Raw genomic sequence first — 23852 nt, 5'->3', positions numbered from 1 at the left:
TGTTGAAAGGTGATAAAGTAGCAGAATATTTTGAGGAGGGATTTAAAGGTGGTGAGGCAGACCACTTAGTGAATAAAGGAGGGAGATTGTTCCAAGTGTAAAGGGAAGTATCAAAAAAGCATGAAGAGGAAAGTAGAAAGATACAAAATTGGAGAGAGTCTTGGGAGAAAGAAGGGGAGCAGGAAGAAATGATAGCAGAAAACCTGGAGCATATTTATCAATGGTGCTGAAGCACCTCTAAATGCTTTGACTTTATGGTAATTGTTTGTCCTTTCCATTTTAACTAGATATATGGGATCATTACTATCTACAAATGTATTAAATGAATCCTTACCATCAACAGCCAATGAGATGACATCTTGGGTGTCTTCAATTCCATACATGACATCACAGCGGTACACACCCGCATCGCTTGCACGTAGTTTAACCATAGTCAATGAAGCATCGCCAATATCCTCCGGGTGAGTTGGAACAGACACTCTGCCTTTGTAGCCTTGTCCTATTTTGATGTTCCCATTTTGGGCCACCAGAACAGTGGTTTCCTTCACATCTTTTCCGGTTTTATCCTGTTCAACCTTTGACCATTTGATTCGAAGAAATTCACTTGTATTGTTGTAGCTGGGGGGTAAGGTAGGCAAGGTTGAAAAGAAGCAAGGTAGGGTTGCTCTTCCAGAAAGGGAACCCTTTACAGGGGGGCTTTTTTCCACTTTAACTAAAAGAAGAAGGGGAAAAAAATCACATTAGTGGGCCAACAAAATAAGAACTAGATCAATTCCATTGCAATTTAAGGATTAAAGCTCACATGGGGGCTGATTCTCATGTCCTTTATGTTGGTGTAAATCAGGACTACCTTCATTGGAGTCACTAGAAGAAACTCAGAGGCAATGTGGTCCACTAGACTAGGATTTGGGAGTGTTCTATTCTTGACTCTATCTCAGCCTACTTGGGTAACCTTGGGCAAATCACTTTACCTCTCTGAGTCATAGTATCCTTCTATGAGAAATGGGATTAATGTTACTGTCCCCATTTGTAAAGTGCTTTGAGATCAACAGCTGGAAGAGGTAGGAATGGTTGTTATGCAGAGGTAAAACCAGTATGAGAGGAAAATACGACTCATGGCCTTAAGCGCATTACAACTCTGAGAACCCAGGCCTTGGCTACACTGGCGCTTTAGAACGCTGCAACTTTCTCACTCAGAGATGTGAAAAAACACACCCCTGAGTGCAGTAAGTTACAGTGCTGCAAAGCACCAGTGTAAACAGTGCCCCAGCACCGGGAGTGTGGCTCCCAGTGCTGCAAGCTAATCCCCACGGGAAGGTGGAGTACCTGCACTACTGGGAGAGCTCTCTCCCAGCGCTGGCGCTGTGACCACACTCGCACTTCAAAGCGGTGCTGCGGGAGCGCTCTCACGGCAGCGCTTTGGAGTTTCGAGTGTAGCCAAGCCCCCACCCATCATTCTATCAAGGGTTAACTCATTTTGATCTGTTAAACAACAGTCTTTCCAGTGAGATTCTCCCAACTATTAGTTCTTTTTTAATTGTTTGCCTCTTTTCCAATCACAAGCCTTAACGTGTTGCTGAAACCAAATATTGTAGGATGTTCAAGTAAAGGAGGAAATTAAGCACATGGAGGTCCCTTCTTGGCTCAGCCTTGTGATGATAGGACTTTTATCATAGTTTTATGACATCTCCAGCTGCAAATACTTTACAGGGAAATGCTTCCACCAGACAATATCCTTAGAGGAAAGTTGGCTACTGTTCACCCAGCTTGCCTACAGCATGTGTCTGGAGAAAGGATTTCTGTTTGCTACCATTACTCACCAGCTCTTAATCCTCATTAAGTTATTAGATATGGTTCAGTAACATCATATATGTATATTTTATCTCTTTCCTTTTCCACTGGCCTGCTCTATAACTCTTTCTCTGAAAGGCTGAAGATAATGATAATTAATTTTAAATGAACTAGGGTTCATAGTTTAGAAAGATAATATCTGCAAACTAATATTGACCACCAAGAGTGTGAGGGAAGAAACAAGTGCTGCCAACACATGGAAACTAGCTGTTCATTATTAGTTGTCAAAAATGACTTCTATGCTTATACTGTAGAAGATTCTAAAGAAAAAAAGATAACATCTGGCTATTTCAAAAACTGCTATGTTGCAAAGCATTTGAATATTGGTTAAATTATTTTTTTCAAAGAGGCATAGATAGCTCTATGCAGCATATACTTTAAATGGTCAAATCTCTCTTTATTAGGTGTTGATATTATGCTCATCATCTAGGTATCTGAATGTCTCAATATTACAGAAAGGTACTGAGATTTAAACAAGTCACAAACTACAATTAAGGTCTAGAGACCATAGTTCTAACAAAAGTCTATTTGTAAAAACAGGGAAAGACCAAGACAATTCAGATACAATAGCCAAAAGAATAAGGAATTGTTAGGGTTACAGGTTGTTGGGTAAAAATCACGAAGGTCCATGTTCAAATGCTCTTACTCATGTTGCGTATTTTCCCACTGAAATCAATAGAGCTACCTGGGGAGTCAGGGGCTACTAAACCTAAGCAAGGGTGTCAGAATCTGGCCCATCATGGCATGAATGGATAATAAAGTAAGAGGGCATTATTCTAATCTGAAGTTTTACATTAGGATAAATGCCATTGGGTCTGATTCTCCACTCCATTACACCAGCTTTGTCCTAACATAACTGCAATGAATTACACGACAGTCAAATTGGTGTGAGAGAATGCAAAATCAGGACTCTTGATTTCAATGGCATTACCACCAGTTTATACAGGTGTGAGATCAAAATCACTCTCAAAATATTTCTTATGATGTTTAGTTGCTTTTTAAACAATGTGTATCTTCATTAAAGAGAATATTTAAAATAAATAAATACCTAGTTCTATTTATCCTGCCTGTCAAAATTTTAATAATCTTCAGAGACAGTTGGTGGTGGCTGCAGTGATCTGCAATATCTGCACTGATCCCTGAGGAAATTTTCTCCTTAAAATTGATATTTACAGGTTGAGTTAACTGAAAGCTCTTGGCAGCAACCATATCATTATGATATACAGTTTATATCTGTTCTAATCTAGGGCAACATTTTGGAAAGAAAGGAGACCATGTGGCCACAAATACATCCATTTACTTTACCAAGTAAGTATCCCAGAGCACTTTTATAATAAGAGTACTCTCTGTTCTGACTTGCAGGCTAATCAGCCTAAGTCTGTTATTAGATAAAATAGGATTGTTTTTTTAAAAAAAGTTACTTTCCCCATTTGGGAAAAAAATGTTTGGCAATTAAACATGGGTAAGTGATGCTCCTGCGCTGTTCCAAAAACTTTATTTCCTGTGGCAGCCCTGCTAGCTATTCAAGCATGATTTATTGTCCGCTGCTGAAGGCAGCCTTTTCTTCTTTTCTTAACCCTTACGTCCCTTCTGCTGCTTCAGCATTTTCCCTCTGACTGAAAGCATATAATGCTGTCTCTTCCCCAGATACTCGGAATGCCACTTTGCAGATCATTCCTTAATAAGTACAGAGCCAGCAAAACAAATGGTCACCAAGGACAGCAAAGAACAGGAAGAGGTTCAGTAACTGCCTGTGTGTTTGTCTGAAGCTGAGAGGGGCAGATATTTACCAGTTTTCCTAGGTCAACAGCTCTCCTAGAGGTAACAACAGAAGGTGCTATGAAACTGGGACACCCATTTTTCCAGCCCCTTTACCCAACTCCATAGCCATGTGAGACCTAAAAGCGCTAATGTCCTCTTGTATGTATTAAAAAGAAACATGGTTTTGAAATCACCAGCCACGATGGTGATTAATACAAGCATTTTTCTCTTGCTAAATGGTATATAAAAAACTTTTCAGTACAACTGGTTAATGGAGGACACACATGCACACACAGAGAGACTTGAGTCCAAATCACCACAAAGAGCCATACCTTGGAGCCATTACTCAAGCAAAATTCCCAGTTAAGTCAATGGGAACTTTATCTGAGGAGGTGGACAGTGGGATCAAGCCCAAAGAATCACAGTGTAGTCAAGTTATGGGGGCCTCACTAAGTAATCAGTCATAACTATCAGAGTACTCTCCTTCTGATCTAAATCTAAATTTTAATGACCAGCTAATCACTAACCCTAGAATGGGTGAATGGGGAAGGAAGGCATAAGAAATCTTCCCACTCGTTGTGGCCTGCTGCAAAGAAATGTCAATCACGGTCCCCTAGTATTTTGAAGACTCCAGACACTGCTCCTTCCTACTTCCCTAAGGGTGCAAATCATTTCAAAGAGAGATGGAAAGAGGCTGAGCAATGGTTCCATCCCTTCCACATGGAGCTGATCAACTGCTCAGGGGGGAGCAGGTGCACAGTCCAAGGGCATGGAGCATTTATCAGGGAGCTGGGGAAAGGATCATGTTTTAGAATTATACCACATTGCTCCCCTGCCATGGTGCCCATGTGAGCCAGTGTCTTACAGTGCAACGTGGCCTCATGTTGCAGCCAATCCTGATCCTAATAAATGACAAATGAAGGTCTGTTTATTTTTCCTCACACAAATTATCTGGTGGGGTTCATGCTTCATTTACTTATCCACACTGATGTACAGGACCATGTTAAGGACCAAGCCTTGTGGATTTAACTGTGAGTTTCCCTACGTTCTGGTGGGTTTCTTGGAGCCCTCTATTACATAAACATGGGGGTTTTGGTGTGAGTTTTTAAAAATTGTAGAACAGTTTCATCTCGAACCTGCTGTAATGTTCTACCAGCCAGAGTTAGTGTACCCTGCTGCCAGGAAGTTATAAGGATTGTGGGGTTGCATAATTAATTAAAGGGAGGTAGTTTAAAATAGGCAGCTCAGTGAGGCTATAAATTCCATACCACTGCCTCCTGGAGCTCCCTGATAGAATTTCCCCTTTGTGAGCTTCTACCTTGAATAAAGCTGTTTTCCTTTTGGCTTTAACCAGAATTCCAGCTATCTGTTGTTTTGGACCTTGCTTCAGGTTCTCCCAGTTCACAGTTTGGGTTGTAAAAGTCAGCTCATCTTATCTGTGAAGTAGGACTTGCTCTCTTTCTTTTGAAGTTGGACACAAAATAAAATATTTGCTCCCTGCCTGAGAACAAAGACTCCTTCCCCAGAATGTCTTGTACAATCCTTACTTTTGCAAAAGTTGCAAATCCCTGAAAAGTGAAGTATGCAGAAATGGGGCTATTTTAGGGTAAAAAATAACAGCAACACCCATTGGTCTGTATGGGGCAAAGAAGTCTGGATCCAGTTGAAAGGAATGTCCTCCAGGAGGAGAAGGTGCTGAGAAGAATGGTCTTGCTGTGTAATTAAGTTTAAGAGGACAGAAACTTTGACAGTGAGTAATCAGACAAAAAATATATTCTCATGGAATCAAAGATCCTATTTATGTTAAGCCAAGTTTACAGGGGAAGAACAATTAAAACCCTTTGTTGAGAGTTCATCAATAGTCTGACTATGCATACTCTCTATAGTCCAGTCTAGTAGCAGCCATAACAAATACCTATGATCTCATGTGCTCTATTAAATCTGATTTCTTTATATACTGAGCCTAAGCAAACTCTGTTCATTAACTCTCAAACTTTTAAGAAGGAAATTCAATACTTAAGAATATAACAATGTTAGATTGTTAAATTAAATTTTAAAAAAAAATCTGGACTACCTGCAAGAACGTGTATAGAGCTTTGAGAATGGAGGTAATAAATTGAATCCCAACAAAAAGTTCACTGTGTTCCTACCAGATGGTTTGTGGTCTGAGCTACTGCAGTAAAGAGAGAGAGGATGTAAACCAGGCATAGAGTACTGAAGGATCAATTACTTCTCATACTCTGTCAGTAAATCATAGAAAACCAGGCAAATGTATATTCCATCTGCAGACCTGAATATTATAGCACACTCGCACGTACATATGTATATATAATATACATGCACAAATAGATGTTTATTATGTATTAGTCACAGACTCAAATGTCAGACAGCTACTGAAGGGATTTTCTACTCTTTTCAGGTTTTATAGGGTCTTCTTGAAATCACACTCATTCGTGACATGACAAATGAATGTTTAAATTGGGTAGGTAAATTCCCACATTTATCACAGTCACTAGTCCAGTTTGTAACCTAACATACTACACCATCAGCTAGTTCAAAAGTGAGTGAATGTCATGCTAGCAACCAATGTAAACTTTGTCCATTAACTTCTGTCATTAATCCTTTATGCGCACTAGAGCAAACAGCACAGGTCCTGTGATGGGGCACTCCTTTGACCCCACAGGCTTATGTGGTACTTCCTGCTGTTCCACTCCCAAAAATATCATGGGAATTTAAAGGATCTTAAAGAACACACACAAGAGCCTCTACAATTTGCTTTTAAAACAAAAAAATGTTTTTGTTTCTACATACAAATTAGGTGCTTACCTTGCATATGTGCTAGGTATATATGGATAGGGCCACATACAAGGATGAGAGGGATGATAAAATGAAAGAAACACTAGAACAATAATTAATGGTGAATATATAAAATATTGCATATCTGTAATCTGCTGTGTTACAAATAAAGTTGGAGTTTTGTGGTGTCTATCATGGGAATCTTGGATTTCAAGACTTACACGTTAAAAAAAATCCTTATAAATATCAAAACCAAGCCCTTTAGAGACTTTGGCATGGCAGGGGGGCTGGTTATGGGGAAGACATAATGGCAAGCAGTTGACTAAACCACACAGAACCTAGACTGCTGCAGACGTTTAACCTTGAGCTGAGTGACAGATTATTAGAGAACAAAAGCAATGCAGTGACACACAGGACCACACCAGTGGATGATCAGTGATAGTTTTTACTCCAAGAGAGATAATGGTTCTTCCTCAGTTATACAGAGAGAATTAAATAGTGAAGAGGCCAGATTGGGTCTGCAAAGTTTGGGTCCAGTGAAGTAACTCCTTCCCTCTAAAATGGCATTGCCCACATTAGCTCTATTCCTGACATTTGTTCTAGAATGGAAAATAATGGCTACTTGAGATATAAACCAATCTGTTGACATTTAGATATTTTAGAAAGTATTTTTCTGATTTCTTTTGCCCTCTTCGCAATGGCCATTCTCTGAGGTTTTCTTCAAATTGCTATGATAAAACTACGGCTCTAAATGAATAAGAGACATAGCAGTCATACTGCCTTTCTAAGGATGGGAGACTTTCCATCTGCTTTCACCAAGCCACACACAGATGATCACCAGCCAGAATCTGGCCCAATATTATTGTCATCTGCTTATCTGGATGCTTAGCAGTGGGTTGCTCATGTACTTTAAATCCCATACTGGAGAATCTCTGAGCCAAATTAAGAAGTGTTAAAAGGTGGTGTAAATTATACATCAGTAACTTGGTGTGCCTGTGAGTGTGAGTAGAATTGCACAGTATGGGGGCAGGAGGGCACAAAGGTATCAGGAACAGAAACTAATAGGAATGCATAATGAGGCTCAGAGCTGCTTCGTCTTGTACATTCTTCCTCCTGCTAGTTGCTTTTCCTGCTAAAACCTCAGCCTTTTGCCTCTCATAATGTGAATTACACCCCTTTACAGAATATAAATTAGCCCCATTTGTGTCACTTTTGAAGTTAGCTTGTTATGCTTAATAGCTCTTAGTTTCACTATAATTTATGCTAGATATTTCTATCTTAATGGAACAATACAACTCACTGGATAAGGACTTGTAAATTCACCACTGGATTCTTTAGCATGTAAACTCACTTTGCAAATCTAAAAACCCCTTCCCATAATGATGTCCCTTGTCTAGCAGCCCTCATATAAACAGTACATTAAATACAAGACCCATATCTCTCTCTCTGGTATGCAGTATTTTCAGTTACATTGCTAAGTAAAACTTGAAAAGAAGGTTGCCATTTACTAACCAAAGAAGTTCCAGCTCTCTAGGGAAAAATCTTAGAAACGTAGTTGTCCGCCCCTGGAAGTCTTTGAATCTATTGTCCCTGAGGACAACGCTAATCTCTCTGGCCTGCTGTGTGTTTAATGAAGGATAGAAAAAAATAAGGGAGGTTTTAAGTAAAAAATAATGGTGCTTCCATCCTGATCTTAGAAAAAATATATTTTACTTTTTATAATGGGTGGGCTTATTTAAGCACCACAGCCATTCACTTTTCTCTAGAAAAATCTTTGAACGGTTTTGTAAGAGCCATTGGACAAGCTGGAGAAAAGAATTAGTAATTTTATATGCAAGCATTTGCCAAGAGAGTGGAATCAGCTCAGAAAGCTCCTATAAATAGATGCATTTACCCTTTGCTGCCTTAATAAAATGTACTGTATTCTTGGTCCTGAGAATCATAACTCCATTATTAGAAATATTGAGGGGATAAAAAAACCATTTTGCCCTGTCTGGTAATCCATATTACATACTCCTATGGCACTTTGCATCTTTTTTTCTTCTTTTTTTGTATTCCTGTAGCATCTAGAGTCCTCAGGGGAGAGTTTGAAATCAAATATACAAGACAAACAAAGCATAGAAAGGGCACACAAAGGGGAGTGGCTCACACAAGGTCATTCAGTACAGCAGAGACAGAAATAGAACCAGGTCTCCTGAGTCCCATGGTATCAACCTCCCATCTAGATCATGCTGCTTCTAACAGCCACTAAGGGACAATTCCAGTAAATGTTTCCACGTCATACACTTACCTTTATGCAGTGCATATGTTACAACTAAGGTAGAGCACATCCATAGGACACTTTTTATATTTAATAACATCTTGACCTACAAATAAAGAAAAAATGAGTAAGTCAAAAGTATTCTAGTGTGTACCTATGAAGTGTTGTAGGTCAATACATCAATACCTGTCCTTAATATTGAAGATGATGATATACTGTAACAAACTATTTGTCAGGGGGAATTGATTAGTATTAAGATTCTTTCACATGTAAATCACTGGCATGAATCTAATCCAGTACAGTAGTGACAGAAAGTCATTACCATCTGGTGGTTGATCCATGGTGTAGATGAAATGAGAACTAGTCTAAATCCAGTTCGTAGCTGGTGTATACAGCACACAAAAACACTGTCATTTAGAAACTTACAAACTGCCATACTGACCAAGGGTCCATTTCATTTCACAAGTTACCATCACAAATGAATTCCAAAAGTGACTGAATGACAGCATCACAGTTCTTTCCAACATTTTGCCGAACACAGGTTCTCTTAGGACTTTCTGCTTGCAACATATATTCCTTGGTGAAATGTCATTGTAAGGACAATGTGGTCCCATTATTACAGATGCATGGTGGATTTTAGGTTTCTGTTTCCAAAGTGTGATTTGGACAATTCAGTACTTTTGTGTATATTTCCCTCCCCCTTTCTAAGCTATGAACCCCATCAAAAAACTGAAAAGTTCTCTAAAATACACAGTGGTTCCATAACAACACATTGCCATTTCATGCCAGTTCCTAGTTAAATGTGTTGCCTGTATGAATAACATGAAAATCTGAGGTAAGTACACAAGTGAAATTAAAATGATTCCCACTATCTCTTTACAAATTTCTAGCAATTATGAGAGGTAGCTTTCAGTAACAGTAAAGCACTGTTACTGAAACACTGTTATGAGAGGCTGCTAGTTTGAAAGTTCATAGGAGTTTCCTGATTTTCACCTCAGAATATGCTACTCATGATCTCTAATTAGAGCAGTAGCCAAAATTGAGAACTATTTCATGTCCTGAATAGAATATAATTTAACTTACTTTAGGGAAGTATGGAGCAGAGATTTATTGAGAGTCAATCTACCTTAGAACTATATATGCTTAAGTATTAAAAAGGCATCACTGGAATGAAAACACTGGCCAATGCAACAAAAAGTCCTCACTAGGCAAAGTGGACACTCACACATGATCGCAATAAACATAGTATGACATCCTCTTATAACATTGGGAAATAGGCTCAACATAAAGATATTTTGTTACACAACCTACAGGTATATCCCCAAAACCACATACCTGTATCTGATCTGGGATACATTCCATAATGGAAGTGTGGTTCAGAAAACAATGCAGAACATCTTAAATCAACCCTTCACAATGTGGGGCTCTTGAATATCTAAACAGGACAATGTTATAATTCCCACTCAAAAGAGAATATATTCCAGGAGCTTTACACTCCCAGCAACTGGATGGCTAGTGTTACTCTGTTGCATAGGGAAACACATTGTGCAACATTTTCCTAGAGCATGTGGAGGAGAAAGCCAACTGCTTTCCCATGTAGCAGCCCAAATGCTGCCAAACACACCCCATCCTTTTATTACCAACTGCACTGGGCTGGGATTACAATGTGATAATATTTATGTTGCAATGTCAGGGTTCACCCACACTGAACCTTGTGTGATAGCATTGACATTGCAACAAAAATGCCATCACACAAGGTTCACATATTTTTGTGGTTAAATCCAAAACAAGAATTATGACCTTAATGGATTCATTCAACTTGATCCATATCTTCAGTCAGAGTTATCTTGGGGGGTCAAATAGCAGTGCTTGATCTAAATCAGTTCACAGGGACGTGGCTAGTCCATACGGTTTTACTTGGCAGGGGGAAGGAGGGGGGAGAAGATAAGATGATTAATTCTAAAAGTCTGGACAGTTATATCATCTCCTAGACCTTCATCTTGAAATGAGTGCATGAGTGAAATGGCTGCATAAGAAAGAGTTGTATATGTCGGAACTGATCATTTGCCCTTTATTATTCTACAGGGACTAATTTTCAAAGGTGGGTGTCTCCAAAAGTTGTCCATATCCTGCATTTGTATGCACAAATCATTATTTAAAAGAAATGATTCCTCATTATTGTATATCATCATTGGTAGACTAGGAAGAAGAATGTGTTTGGTGCCTATGGGGCTGTGCAACGCAGAGGATGGGTCCAGGAGCCCCTGTATCCCACAGTTTGGGATCCACCATGACCAAGGACTGTTCACGGCTGGTGCCCCCTATGGGTGCAACTTCTTCAAAGAGGGCATGGAAGTGTTAAGACCAACAAGCTATCCAGCCACAGAGGAGAGCACACGCTGTGCCATCCTAAGGGGTTGTGCGATGGGTATTTTTCTCCAGATGCTTTAGGAAACAGTGGGCTTCCCTGCAGCACAATATCTCCTAGAATGCCCCCTGTTGGGTTATGGCTGCACCTCCACGCTTTATAAAGGTTGTGCCCGTGGCTAAACGGGCAAATAACTTTAACTGAAGAAAACAAGAACAAAGTGTGTACTGACTTTGCACATTTCATTGCCAGGAGGTAACCGTGGTCTAAGGGAGCAGGACCAGAGGAGTCAGAAAGGAATTCAAAGAGAGGAAGGCCTGGGGATAGAAATGTGCTGCTTCTCAGCGGTGTTGGTCGCAGATTGTTCCCCACTTCCTACCCCACTGAGAGGCTGAGTGAGAGTGAGGAAGCTAGCAGAGGGAGCAGTGAGAAAGGGTGAGGGAAAAGTGTTTGCACAGTGTATATAGCCTCTAAAAGCCAGGAGGAGAAGAGGAAACCTTGCTTAGTACCTGCAGACTCTGCCTGCAGATGAGTGACACAACATGGTAATTCTGCAGGCCAGGGCTGTGTGCACAGATGCTGGTGTGAGGTCCTGCACACTCCTCACTGCAGAAAAGTTCTCTACCCTGAAAAGTCCCCTGCAACAGAGCTGTGTCAGGGCAGGCCAGAGAAGGGACCATGGGACCCACATTTCTGCAGTTCCAGTGGCCACCACTTCACACAAAAGGTGCAGGGTTCCAGTGGCAGCTATTCCATTTGTGGCCCGGCCTGCTGGCTTCCAGGTTTGGGCTGGGATTCCACCTCCCCACCCCACTGCACTTCACCTCGTTACTTGGAATTCATGCCAGGGAATGGCTTTCACTCTCATTGTTCAACAGATATTATTGCTGGCTAGTGATTGAAGGCTACTGGAAAAAGCACTAAAAATAGAAAAGTAAAAGAGAGAGGAAAAAATGGTGAGAAAGGGTAATTGATAAGACTCCTTGATGGTATCAACATGCCATGATGAAGGGCAGTACATAGGCATGAATGTTTTGGCATGTTTCATACACAACCTTCTATTTACTACTGCTGAATTTACAGTTGCTACACACCAAGCTTGAATGTTTTTTAAATGTTGCACAGTGGCTTAGCCATGCCCCATTGACTTTAATATGAAACACCCCCCCTAGAACTTCTCACAACTCCAAAAATCTACCTCAAAATACATTAACTTTCAAACATCTTGCCCAAATCTCTAACCTGTAGGACCTACCTAATCAATTTAACAGTGGTTCTATTTTCTCCAGATTCACATGTGCAACTCCCATTGACATTATCCGGGGACACATATATGCAGTGTGGAAACAATATTCTATACTGTAACTGACCCCAGTACAGCATGTACCTGTTGTACTTCAGTCTTTACATGCCTGGTAGTATGCTGGGTGTACCATATGCTGAGACAAGCTCTATAGCTGCTTCAGACTCTCGGCCCTTCAGACCCTAGCCCTCGGTGGGTTCCCTTAAACATTCACAGATTCTAATGAAATAACAAAGGGTTCCTTTACTGCCAGAAACAGAGGTACAATTGCCTTAGGCACAATGGCTTTAAGACCAAAGATCACAACAATTCCTAATTCAAACTCTATGGGTAGTCCAGTCCAGGGTATGAAGTGAGGCTCCTCAAACCTAATACCAGGGATACTCTCTCCAGCAACAATCACTCACTGACCTTCAGATCCCTCAGCCAGTATCCAAGTACTTTTATCCAGCACTTGAAGTTTCATTCAGACCTATCCACCTCACCTTCTCCTTGCAGGCACCTTCCAAGCATCTGTCATGGTTCCCGTTGGCCCCCCCTCACCAACACCTCTCCTAGTCCTTTGGTCACACCTCTTAAGCTGACCAGCCTTCCCTCTCAGGTGTAGTTTGACTTCTATTTCTGGGAAATCAGCTCCAGTCAGGCCAACAGGGCCATGCATGGTGTGTGTGTAGGGGGGCAAATTCCACACTTGCCCAGGGCTTACCAGCTCCAACAATGCAGCCACCATTCTCTTGTTTCTGTTCTAAATCAACCTCTGTCTCCCTTCTAAGCCAGACCTTCTCTAACTTGAGTTTGTACATCCCTTCACTGTTACAGTTATGGATTCCTCTGCTGGCTAGATGAGAGGTTAACCAATGAACGTTAACGAGCCAGCAGGTTCATTATAGAACCATGTTTACAGATAGAGGGAGCCTAGATGGGCTGTGTAGTAGTTGACCTGCTGAGAAATAATTCTTCCCAATTCAAGACTACAGGACTTGGGCATATGTTTTATTTCTACCCTCTATTGAAAAACACACGTGACACTTTTCAACTTGAAAGAAGCCAAAACACTTGACAAAACTTAACATCTTAACAAGTGCTACAGACACTACACACAGCCTGACATGCTGCCTCCTTGGAGATAAAATAGCAGCAATACTCTAACAGCTCCCAGCAATGCTACCCTATGTCTGAATACTGGAAGTGAATTTAAGAATATTGCAGGAAGAGTTCAGATGAGCAAATATTACTCAAGTTGGAATTTGGTTAGCACATCTAGAGCCTCATTCTGATCTCACACCCGTTTTACACCAATGTATCTATTGATTTAAGTGGGATTACTCCTGATTTAAAGTGATGTGAGAACTAATCTCTGCTTCCCTCTAAGATTCCAGATCAAGAAAGAGAGGAAAGGCTTCCAGTGTGATACATATCTATGGAGCCAGACAGATTGATGGTCTTTATCAAAAGGTGTTTGTCACTCCTAGTCATTTCCTCCCAGGTGGCAGTGAAATAATGCTCCCAGGGGCATTCATTCATTATTTTCTTCAGAAGAAGCCAGTGTCTGATGCATTGTGATCTGACATGTAACAACTTCCCATTGTAAAAGTTTATAGTGGTTATCTTTGTTGTGAGCAACAAAAGAATGACCAAAAGAATTAAAAAGTGGTTAGCTTCAATTTTTCCTTGACTCACACCTTGCAAAGAAATGGAGCTTAGTGTTAGTAATGGCACAACATAGATCTAAGTTTTTTTTAAAAAAAATAGGGATTTGCTGTCTCTTAGGAGACCCCAATCCCAGACCAAAGATCAGTTTGATCCCCCTGTGACATCTAAGAGGGAACATCCTGGGGCTTCCTCATGGTAGCAGGAAAATGCAGCTCAGGAACTATGACCTTTTGTGGCCTAGCCCTAGGACCTAACAGGTTCTCCAGGATAGGAGGCTCTTCAACAGGGAGGGTGAGGCTGGGATGGTCCTACTCCCCATGTCTCTTCTCCACTCTTCCATCTCCCAAAAGCCCTGCTAACTTCAGAGTGATCTTGATTAGATCATATTGGCTCACAATTTTATCCACTGGACTGCCTTTTATTGCCAACCCCCAAAAGTTCAAAAATCATGTCAGACCCAAAAAAATCATGAGTTTGGCACTAAAATCACAAGCTTTTTTTTTTTTTTAAAGATCTTCATGATTTTTGGTCTGCCTTTTGATTTGTAAACTCCCCCTGCCCGTCATGTGTAAGAGTATATGTGTGTGTGTCTGTGTGTGTATTATTACAGTGTTGCCAACTCCCCACAAAAGTATTAAGTTGATTCTGACCCCTGCAGCAGGAATTTTTCTGGCTGACTGAAGGTGCAAAGCCTCCAGCTTCTCCCCACATCCCAACACTTGAATTAATTAGTTATAAGCTCCATGAAGCTGAGTATTTGCCTGCATCCCTGACCTCTGCAGACCCCACAGCCCCATATCTGCTCCTTATCCCTCAGGACAACTCTGCTCCTTTTGCAGCTTCAGGGGTTTTTCCCTCTCCCTGCCCTGCCCCATCATACAGCTTGGGGTCAGCCACCATGGGGTTGTCTTCTCTGCCTTCCCTGGCCAGGGAGTGAGACAGCTCTGGGAATTATTCACCCTACAATTCTTTCCCAGGCCTGGTGTTCCTGAGAGGAGCAGAGAGTAACTAATCCATTTTTCACAAGAGAGTGCAGAGCCACCAGCAATGTTAGGCCATGGCTACACTGGCGCTTTACAGCGCTGCAACTTTGGTGCTCAGGGGTGTGAAAAAAACACCCCCCTGAGCACTGCAAGATACAGTGCTGTAAAGCCTCAGTGTAAACAGTGCTGCAGTGCTGGGAGCCCGGCTCCCAGCGCTGCAAACTACACCTGTAGAGGATGTGGAGTACACGCAGCACTGGGAGAGCTCTCTCCCAGCGCTGGTGCTGCGACCACACTCGCACTTCAAAGCGCTGCCGCCGCAGCAGCGCTACCGCGGCAGCACTTTGAAGTTTCAAGAGTAGCCATAGCCTTAGACTATTTCTGCTTCCTCTTCCTCTTCCCCTCCCACAAACTCCTCTCTGTTCCTGGGGAGGGAAATGGGGGGTAAGAGCTCTGCCTAACTCTTGCAAAAGACTGGCTGCTCTTTCCTAGGACACAAGGAAATGGGGAAGGAAGCCAATCAGAGGGGGTTTTCCCCAGAAGTGCTAAAATTCGGAGGAAGCTGGAGATTATCAGGTCCTAATGAAATAGGCTCTAGCTGGGGTTCAAATAGCCTCATGATGAAATTGCAAGAGTTGGCAGCACTGCATGCATTTTTGTAATTTGGCCCTTATTGTGTAATTACCCTCCGGGGCCACATTTTTCTGTTAATAAAGTGAGGCTCAGGGTTACAGCAACACACAGACAGAAAAAAATCTAACCAGCAGCTGCATCCAGCCCTTTACAGGATCAGGCACCAGAGAAGTGAGTTAAGGCCACTCTTCTTATGGCTAAAGGGAACAAAGGGCCACTGCACACCGCAGAGACCAACTCCCCAGTGCTGCATAGGCAAACTAGAAAAGCCCCACCCCAGGCATAACCTAAGTGCTGCCTCTAGCCCCCAGCAGGACTGAGCACCAGCTGAGCCCTGCACTTCCAAGTTATGGCTGGAACTTTCACAACTGTTAGCCTCCATAATCTACAAGCAGTCAGTATTTCATGTGCCCCTTTCTTTTGCTTAATCTTGTCTTTCACCCTTTCATACCATCTGACTTGCATATGATTAATTGCTCCATTGCTGCCACTTGGTTAACTTGGCCTTTGTTTAATTCATCACTCATTATCACTTGCACTGTTATGTCCATAAGTAGATTACTAACTCTTAACTAGAGTGCCTGCTCCAGTACCTTTCCTCCACTAACAGCCCCAGAGGGAATTCCTCTGGGCCACAGAATTACAGCCCCAAGCAGAGGGCTGTGCTGTGCTGGAGGCTGAAGGGAAAGTGTCCAGAGCAGGGTGGCAATTCTGAGCTATAGAACAATCTTTTGGAAGCTGTGCTGAAGCTGCTGTTAGATCAGTCCCTAGGCCACTTTGGTCCTTGAAGCAGCCCAGAATCTGAGAGATGCAAAGGTAGCAGAAAGCCTCCTTTCCACCCACCAAGGGTTGAGATGCAGCACAGACTCTGCCCCTAGTCCTTTTATATGTCTTGCAAAATACTGTGCACATGTAGGGTTAAACTGGAAAACAAGTAAGTGATGGTATTCATCCAAGTTCTGCCCACAAGCCCCTTCATGTTTCATAGCATGTCTCCCATTCTTGGCCCTATCTTCCTCTATCCTTGCCTCTCTCAGTCTCATTTGTGTGTTATCCTCTCTTGCATTATTATGGTGAAAAGGAGGGAAGAGAGAGGAATGGGAGGGGAAGAAAGAGCAATGGGAGAGGAGAAGAGAAAGAAACTGGCGGGGACGGCAGGAGGAAGACCTGGGCCCCTACCCAGGCTGGGAGGAGGAGGGGCAGGGAAGGAGATCCGTGGAGCTACCTTATCCCCTTACACCAAGGAAGGGAGTATTGGTTTGGGGGTGGGGCAAGGGAAACCTTGCAGCTCCCTCCCTGTTGTTGTATAGAGCAGATTCAGCTAATTAGTCTTATCCAAGGGCTGAATTTGCTGTGTGCAGATTACTGCAATTTAAATACAAACTATGACCCTCACACTCCACAGGCAACAATTCGGTTAGGTGAGCAAAAAGGGACTTATCCCCTGGCAATGCAAGCAGAAGCTGTACTAAGCTGGTCTCAGCTGGATGCCTCACTTTTTGCATATCTTACAGACTTTTCCAGCCTCACTGGTTAGGAGCCACTACTAGAGTTGATTGGATTTGTGTTACCTGTTAGGTTCTCAAATACACATGCATATCATATACATTTTAAGGTATCCACTGATGTCTTACACACCACTGTGTGTACACAACACACTCCAAAGATTCTAGCATGTCTGCGTCTGGGCTTCTACAAAGGACTTTGTGTTGCTTTTATCTTTTTTTAACACTGTCATTAGAAATAAGTAAATTATAAAAAAATCTGTTCAACCCTCTCCCTGCCATTTGTGCACATTCAGCATAGCAACACGTGTGGCCCTGTTGTGCACCTAACAGCCTCATGATCCAGTTTGCTATTGTTATTCCTGGACTCACATGCCCTTTACTTTAATGCACATGTGAATCTGAGGGCAGAATTTGTCCCTGTGTTCAGAATCCTGGAGTCTTGAAGCAGGACTCACAGCCTCTGGGTCCACACTGGGCCAAATTCACTAGTACTAGGCCTCAAAGGGGCAGTGCGATCTTCCCTTGGACTTACTGCCATAAGAACTATCAAAGGGGCTGCTGAGCAGCTGAATAGAGTTACCCCAAGGTTGCCAGTTTGGAGCTTCATTGGCCTCCTATCAGGGAGAAGCTGTGTTAGTCTGTATCCACAAAAACAACAAGGAGTCCAGTGGCACCTTAAAGACTAACAGATTTATTTGGGCATAAGCTTTCCTGGGTAAAAAACTCACTTCTTCAGATGCACGGTTTTTAACCCATGAAAGCTTTTGCCCAAATAAATGTTAGTCTTTAAGGTGCCACCAGACTCCTTGTTGTTTTTATTGGCCTCCTATGGTCTTTATGGACACAACCTCATTCCTGGCAAATTTTCCATTCTAGTAGCTCTCCACCTAATATCAGCATAACCCTGCCCTGGGTGAGCTTGGCCCATTGTTTGTGTTGTGCCTGTGACACATACTAAACATATGTATGGGAAAAGAATGAATAGATCACATTTTGTTTCTGGTTGCATCATCTTAAATCCAGAGTGACTTCAGTAGGGTCACTCTAGAGATTGACACCTGAGATCACAGTCTAGACCATGCTGCTGCCAATGAGAACCTGGGCCAATGTCCAGAGCATTGAAACAGGCTGAGGTCAGTGGGTAAAGATCATTCTATTAAGATTCCCTGTGATAGCCACATCTGGCAGGTTAGGACCAAGGTCACATTAATTCTAACCTGCATCTGCTTGTTTTACTTTGTGTCATCGAGCCCTGCTACCGCTGTGCTGTATGCAGCTGAATGAGAAGATACCTGTCGTGCTGTTTTCCCCCCAGTTAAACAAAAGGCACCACCCGGGCAATTTCTCTGCAGTTTCTAGCTTAACGCGTTACCCAAGCGGACAAAGAAACAGCAAAAGATCAAGCTGACTTCAGAGCTCCCCACCCCCAGATGAATTTCCCAGAGTCCACGTGGCTGTAGAGAACAAGATCTCACCGGCTCACTGCCCATGAGCCCAGTAAGCTCCTAGTTACTTGCAGGCAGTTGCCTTTCCAGTTGAAGGCGCGACAGCCCTCCGATCCCAGATCGCTAAACCGGGGGAAGCGCGCTGGCATTGGAAAGTGCTCAGGCAAACTGCCAGAGTCCAAGTCCCTTCGGAGCTCAGTGATAGCAGCAGCTGGTAACGCCCATACTGCGCTTTCCTGCGATACCCCCTCTGCCCGCCCGGCGAAGACCCACAACTGCCCTAAAGCGGAATCAAACCCAAACTGAAACCCCCCAGCTTCTGCCTAATACTCCAGTCCTTGGCCTCCGAGCAGCTCCTTCCCCTCCTCATATAGTCCAATGCACGTTTCCAAACTCCAGCCGGGATTAGAGGGACTCTGAAAACAGACGGGGATGTGGGGGGGGGGGGGCGGTGGAAGAAACTTTTATCTCTGAGCCTGGTTTGTTTGCTTTCCCGAGCAGCTCTGTCTGAGCCACGTGGAGGATCCTCTGGCTCTTGTCATGTCACCGTTACAAGTTTAGGGTTAATATCTGTTCCGTCTTGAAGCATCCATCAGCTGGGAGAGGCTGGAGTGTCAGCTAAACCGGTATTTAAAGCAGATCTAAGCACTTCCTTAGCAGGAAAGCTTTTCGGAGGAAGAGTTTTGGAGGCAAAGCTTAACCTGAAAGTAAACCTCACATTTAAAAAAGGCGTCTGCCCTGATAATCAAGAGGAATATTCTACCGTATGTTAGTAATAACACATTGTTTTAATATGCAAAGGGACGATGGAATAACACAAGTCATTGTTGTATGCAGGGGGAAAGTAACCCTGGCCCAATAAACGCCCGGACTGGTGATTATTTACCATTCATTGTTGATAACAAATAAGGAATAATTGGCGTCTGGAAGCTGGTTACAAAAATGTGATCTTTGGTATTCCCCGTTTCACCAGTAGGGGGAGCCGAGGATCTTCTCGAGGCCGGAAGATTCCTGGACATCAGCTCAGGGTTTAGAACCGATTAAATGCACCGCCCCTACCCATGTATCATTGCTCAACAGGAGGACGGAGCCTGTTAGCGATTTTACACAGGAACCAAGCCACTGAAGTCCTGTCCAGCCCATTCATTTATTGGCGGGATGGGGGAGGGGTTTCTGGGCACGCAGGCTTTCCTTGCTAGAGAAAATACCCTGCCCCTCTCCCGGAGGTTGTCTCGGCGGCACTGCGTGTTTCATGGGAGGACGGATTGATTTTGGACCAACTCTCTGTTCTAGTTCTCCAACTTTTATTATTCCCCAACTACCCAGATGAATCCCCCTCGCTTCCCAGACTCAGTAACATGCCGATGTGCTAAGCAGACAGCTGGATTTTCAAAGCAATTACTTCCAGCTGTGACATAGGGTTTTCCCTTTCCCTTGTATTGTATTGAAATGACGGTCCCACACCCTGTGACATTTAGAGAAATCTGGGCACGTTCTAATAGGATTGAGTAATTGCCACGGGCGGGCTTGAGGTTTTGTAAATTTCTCATTGCTTAGTCCCCTGGATTGTTATGGGTACCTCCCAGCTAAGCCATTCCCCTGGGCTCCCATGCAGCCAAGCGAGGACGTAACCAAGAGAAAGAGGAAGTTCCTTAATTATTCACTTTGGGTAACAAAATAATAATAATAATGCGCAGCTCTTTCATTTGCCCTGCAATGTGCCTCAGAGAAACGCCACTGGCCCTTACGTTTGGTTTTAAAGTTGTTTCAGCTCTGCCAAGTCTTACTCATTTGGTAAGGAAACTCCCTCTTTTGGGAGGAAAAAGCAGTGTTTAAAACATCTCCCTCTTAGGACGGACTGTGCAATGTGTTTCAATGGGACATTTCAAATCTCCCATTCCTCCAAAAAAATCTTCGCGGCTCACTCATTAAAATTGGCTCCGCTCTGATGTCTGAAGGCTAGATAAATGATAGATAGATCAGATTGAACGTGACAGGTGGGGTAATGAGAGAGCATGTCCTCGCATCCTTCCTTAATCCCTTTGTGTGCAAAAGTTTCAAACAAGAGTGGTTCAAATGGGGGAAATGGATAAGATCGCAACAAATGCTTCTATCTCTATAATTCTCCTTAGCAAAAGAGCTTTTTTTTTTTCCCGCCGTCTAAACTCCCTTAATTCCTTCCATGACGCTCGCTCACTCTCTTTCTAAAACAAAGGGGGAACCCAAGGACTAGGGAGAAAAAGTCAGCGTCTCGTGTTCCTGGGGAGCAGAAAAGCTGGCTGCGGGTGTAACAGGAGGTGTTTTGCTCCACTAACCCTTTCTCTCTCTCCCCCTCTCCTTTTACCAAGAAAATGTGGCTTAGAAAACGCCTGCTTTCTCTCTCCTCTGGAGGGATGCTGTCTAAAGAGGTCCCCCAGCCCCTCAGCCTGGGGCTGCCCTGAGAGCAGCTTTCCAGGAACACCAGAAAAAAAACAGCACTTGGGATATAAGAAACTGACCTTACACTATTCCACAGGCAATTAAACCTGGTGGCTAGAAAGGCTCTCCAGCCAGGACCATTGTTCTTGTTCCATTGGTGGTGCTTTGTGTATTTAACACCCCTACAAATAGTTCATTTCTCCCTTCGCTCAGCCTCCTGAGCCCCATTACAAATCAAGGTGCAACTCTACCTCGCTATCCATTCAACAACCAATACCAGAGAGTTATTTCACTGTCACCACCCCCAAACTCCTCTATTCCCCAGATTTCTTTGTTCTACTCTTTTCCACAGTAAATGTTGTGGGTCACCAACAAAACCTTTTCATTTTCTACTTGTCCTTAAAAACGTACCCAGATTTTTAAAATTTACCAGATCTTCCGCCACCTTAGCTTTCCAGTTAAGCGCTTTGTCTTTGAAGGTACCAACAGCAAACAATAGCTTTAAATATTACACGAGGTGTTTTCTAGCAGCCAAATGTAAAAAGTGCATAAAAAGGAGCATAGTTACCTTAAAAGGTAGTTTATTGCAGAGACTGCAAAAAATCACAACGTAGTGCTAGGACTAGTCCAGAGTTCCCAGTGGCCGCATGAACGAATAAATCCCCTGGTTAGCGCTGGAAGGAGATGCTGATTCCGGGGTCTCCAGCCCTCCCCACTGATGAGCACCTGATTCCAAGCTGCTGAGTCTGAACTAAGTTCTAGCAAAAGAAGGAGCAAGACAGCTTGCCTGCAAGTTCAAATGCGAGCTCCAACACCCATCATTACTATATCATTGTACCGTCAGAGCTGCAAGAGGAGGGGCCCTAGCTCTGTCAGAGGAGGGTGGACCCACACATGCTCTTGAAGAAGCCCGCAGCAAGAGCAAAGAGCCCAGAACTCTGCAACACAGGAAAGGGGGCAGGAGCAGCTCGTTCCCAGCGCTTCCTTCGCCAGGCACTCCTCAGTCGCTCCTGACAAAGTACCGGGGGAGGGGGAAGCTGCTTTCTCAGTTCAGCGCCTTACTTTGCACAGAACAGTTGCTCCCAACCCCCAGCACACGATATGCTTCTGTTGAGTGAGCCCAATACTTTTGGGGGAATATCCCTTACATGAACCCTAACGAGTCTGCGGGTAGCAGCAGATCATTCTTCATCTCCGGGGAAACTGAACCCGATCTCTTGCTGTTAGAACCATACAAACAAATAGAACGCTGAATAAAATTGTCGCTCACACACCATCTTCCAGCCAGAAAGGCTATGTTTTGTCCGAGTGTGAAGGAAGCATTGTATCCCTAATTAAATAATTAAAAGAGAACGAAGGAACTCTCCTATTGTGTCTTCCAACACCAGTTAAATGGGGGAAGTGATCGGAATTGTAATCACTTAAAAAAAAAAAACTCAACCGAGGTTTGTAATGAAAGAATGTATTGGCAGTTGTCTGTGCCACATTCACAGGCAGTCCCAATTAGGGTGACCAGATGTCCCGATTGTATAGGGAGACCCCCCATAGGCTCCTATTACCCCCCACTCTCCTCCTGATTTTTTACACTTGCTGTCTGGTCACCCTAGTCCCAATCCACAGCACTGAGCCAGGGTTTCCACTGTGATTTACTCATCTCCCATCTCTTTTGAGATTAGATTAGGCATTTGCTGTCCAAACCTCTTTAAAACGGCAGATGAAGTCACCTTTGCAGTGTTGTTGTAGTTGTGTTGGTCCCAGGATATGAGAGCATCAAGGTGCACTCATCAAGGTAATTTTTTGGGGGACCAATTTCTGTTGGTAGAAGGGACAATCTTTGTAGTGTCACAGAACTCTTCTTCAGATCTGGAGAGCCAGAGTATGAAGTCATGGTCAGAAATCTAAATACACTATTTTATAGGGTCTCTCACTAGCTCCACTTTAGCAAAGGGTCGATTAGTGTTTCCATTGAACACTTTAAAAAATGTATATACAGGTTTATTGCAAGGCACACATCGATGTACAAGCTGGGCACAATATACCTAGCAAAGATATCTATCTGCAGAGTGCCAATTCCCCTGGGCACCGTGGACTGGATTCTGATCACATTCATAGGGGTATAGATCTGGAGTGAGTCAACTTGAGACAGTGAAGATATTCTGGATTTACACTGGTTTAAATGTGATCACAGTCTAGGCCCATTACTTCAAAAAGAGAAACATTAAGAGTGCACATTGACAGTGTAGTAGATAAGTGGTTCTCAGCCACGGATGCCATTCTGCTGGGTAGATCAACAGGTCTAGATATTTGCCTAGTTTTACAACAGGCTACATAAAAAGCACTAGCAAAGTCAGTACAAACTAAAATTTCATACAGATAATGATTTGTTTATACTGCTCTATATGCTATACACTGAAATGTAAGCACAATGTTTATACTTCAACTGTTTTATAATTATATGATAAAAATTAGAAAATAAGCAATTTTTTGTAATCGTGTGCTGGGACACTTTTGTATATTTGTCTGATTTTGTAAGCAAGAAGTTTTTTAATGAGGGGAAACTTGGGGGTACGCAAGACAAATCAGACTCCTGAAGGGGGTACAGTAGTCTGGAAAGATTGAGAACCACTGTACTAGATAATAGCATGTGAAACAGCACTCATAGAAAAACCTGGAGAATTAGTGTGTCTATTATTACAAAGGCCAGGTTCAGAGTTGAGCAAATTCCTGGCAGTGAAAATGTGGAGGGATTTCATGCAAAGCTTTTACGATTATTGTTTCAACTCATGCACCCCTTGAGTTTCTTTTCAGTTCTGTATTTACGAACCCCAAAGCACACTGTCACACTTGGCCATAACTCTGTAGTATTTGCCACT

At 42.9% G+C, this 23852-nt stretch overlaps 1 protein-coding gene across 3 annotated transcripts in view; it reads right to left on the bottom strand.

The window, feature by feature from the left end:
- Positions 1 to 21993, bottom strand: part of VCAN (versican) — a 145124-nt gene extending 123131 nt beyond the window's left edge. For all 3 annotated transcript variants that reach the window (XM_032763421.2, XM_032763424.2, XM_032763422.2), the window contains exons 1-3: positions 21548 to 21993; positions 8699 to 8774; positions 335 to 712 (exon numbers count right to left, since the gene is read on the bottom strand). In XM_032763421.2, coding sequence (XP_032619312.1) covers positions 335 to 712; positions 8699 to 8768 — 448 coding nt within the window. In that variant the 5' untranslated portion in view covers positions 8769 to 8774; positions 21548 to 21993. The remainder of the gene's footprint in view (positions 1 to 334; positions 713 to 8698; positions 8775 to 21547) is intronic.
- Between the last annotated feature and the right edge of the window lie 1859 nt (positions 21994 to 23852).

Source organism: Chelonoidis abingdonii, chromosome 6 (genome assembly GCF_003597395.2).
Source record: "Chelonoidis abingdonii isolate Lonesome George chromosome 6, CheloAbing_2.0, whole genome shotgun sequence".
NCBI classification, from domain to species: Eukaryota; Metazoa; Chordata; order Testudines; family Testudinidae; genus Chelonoidis; species Chelonoidis abingdonii.
Note: the sequence above shows the minus strand (reverse complement) of the source record. Positions and strands in the feature narration are given on the sequence as shown.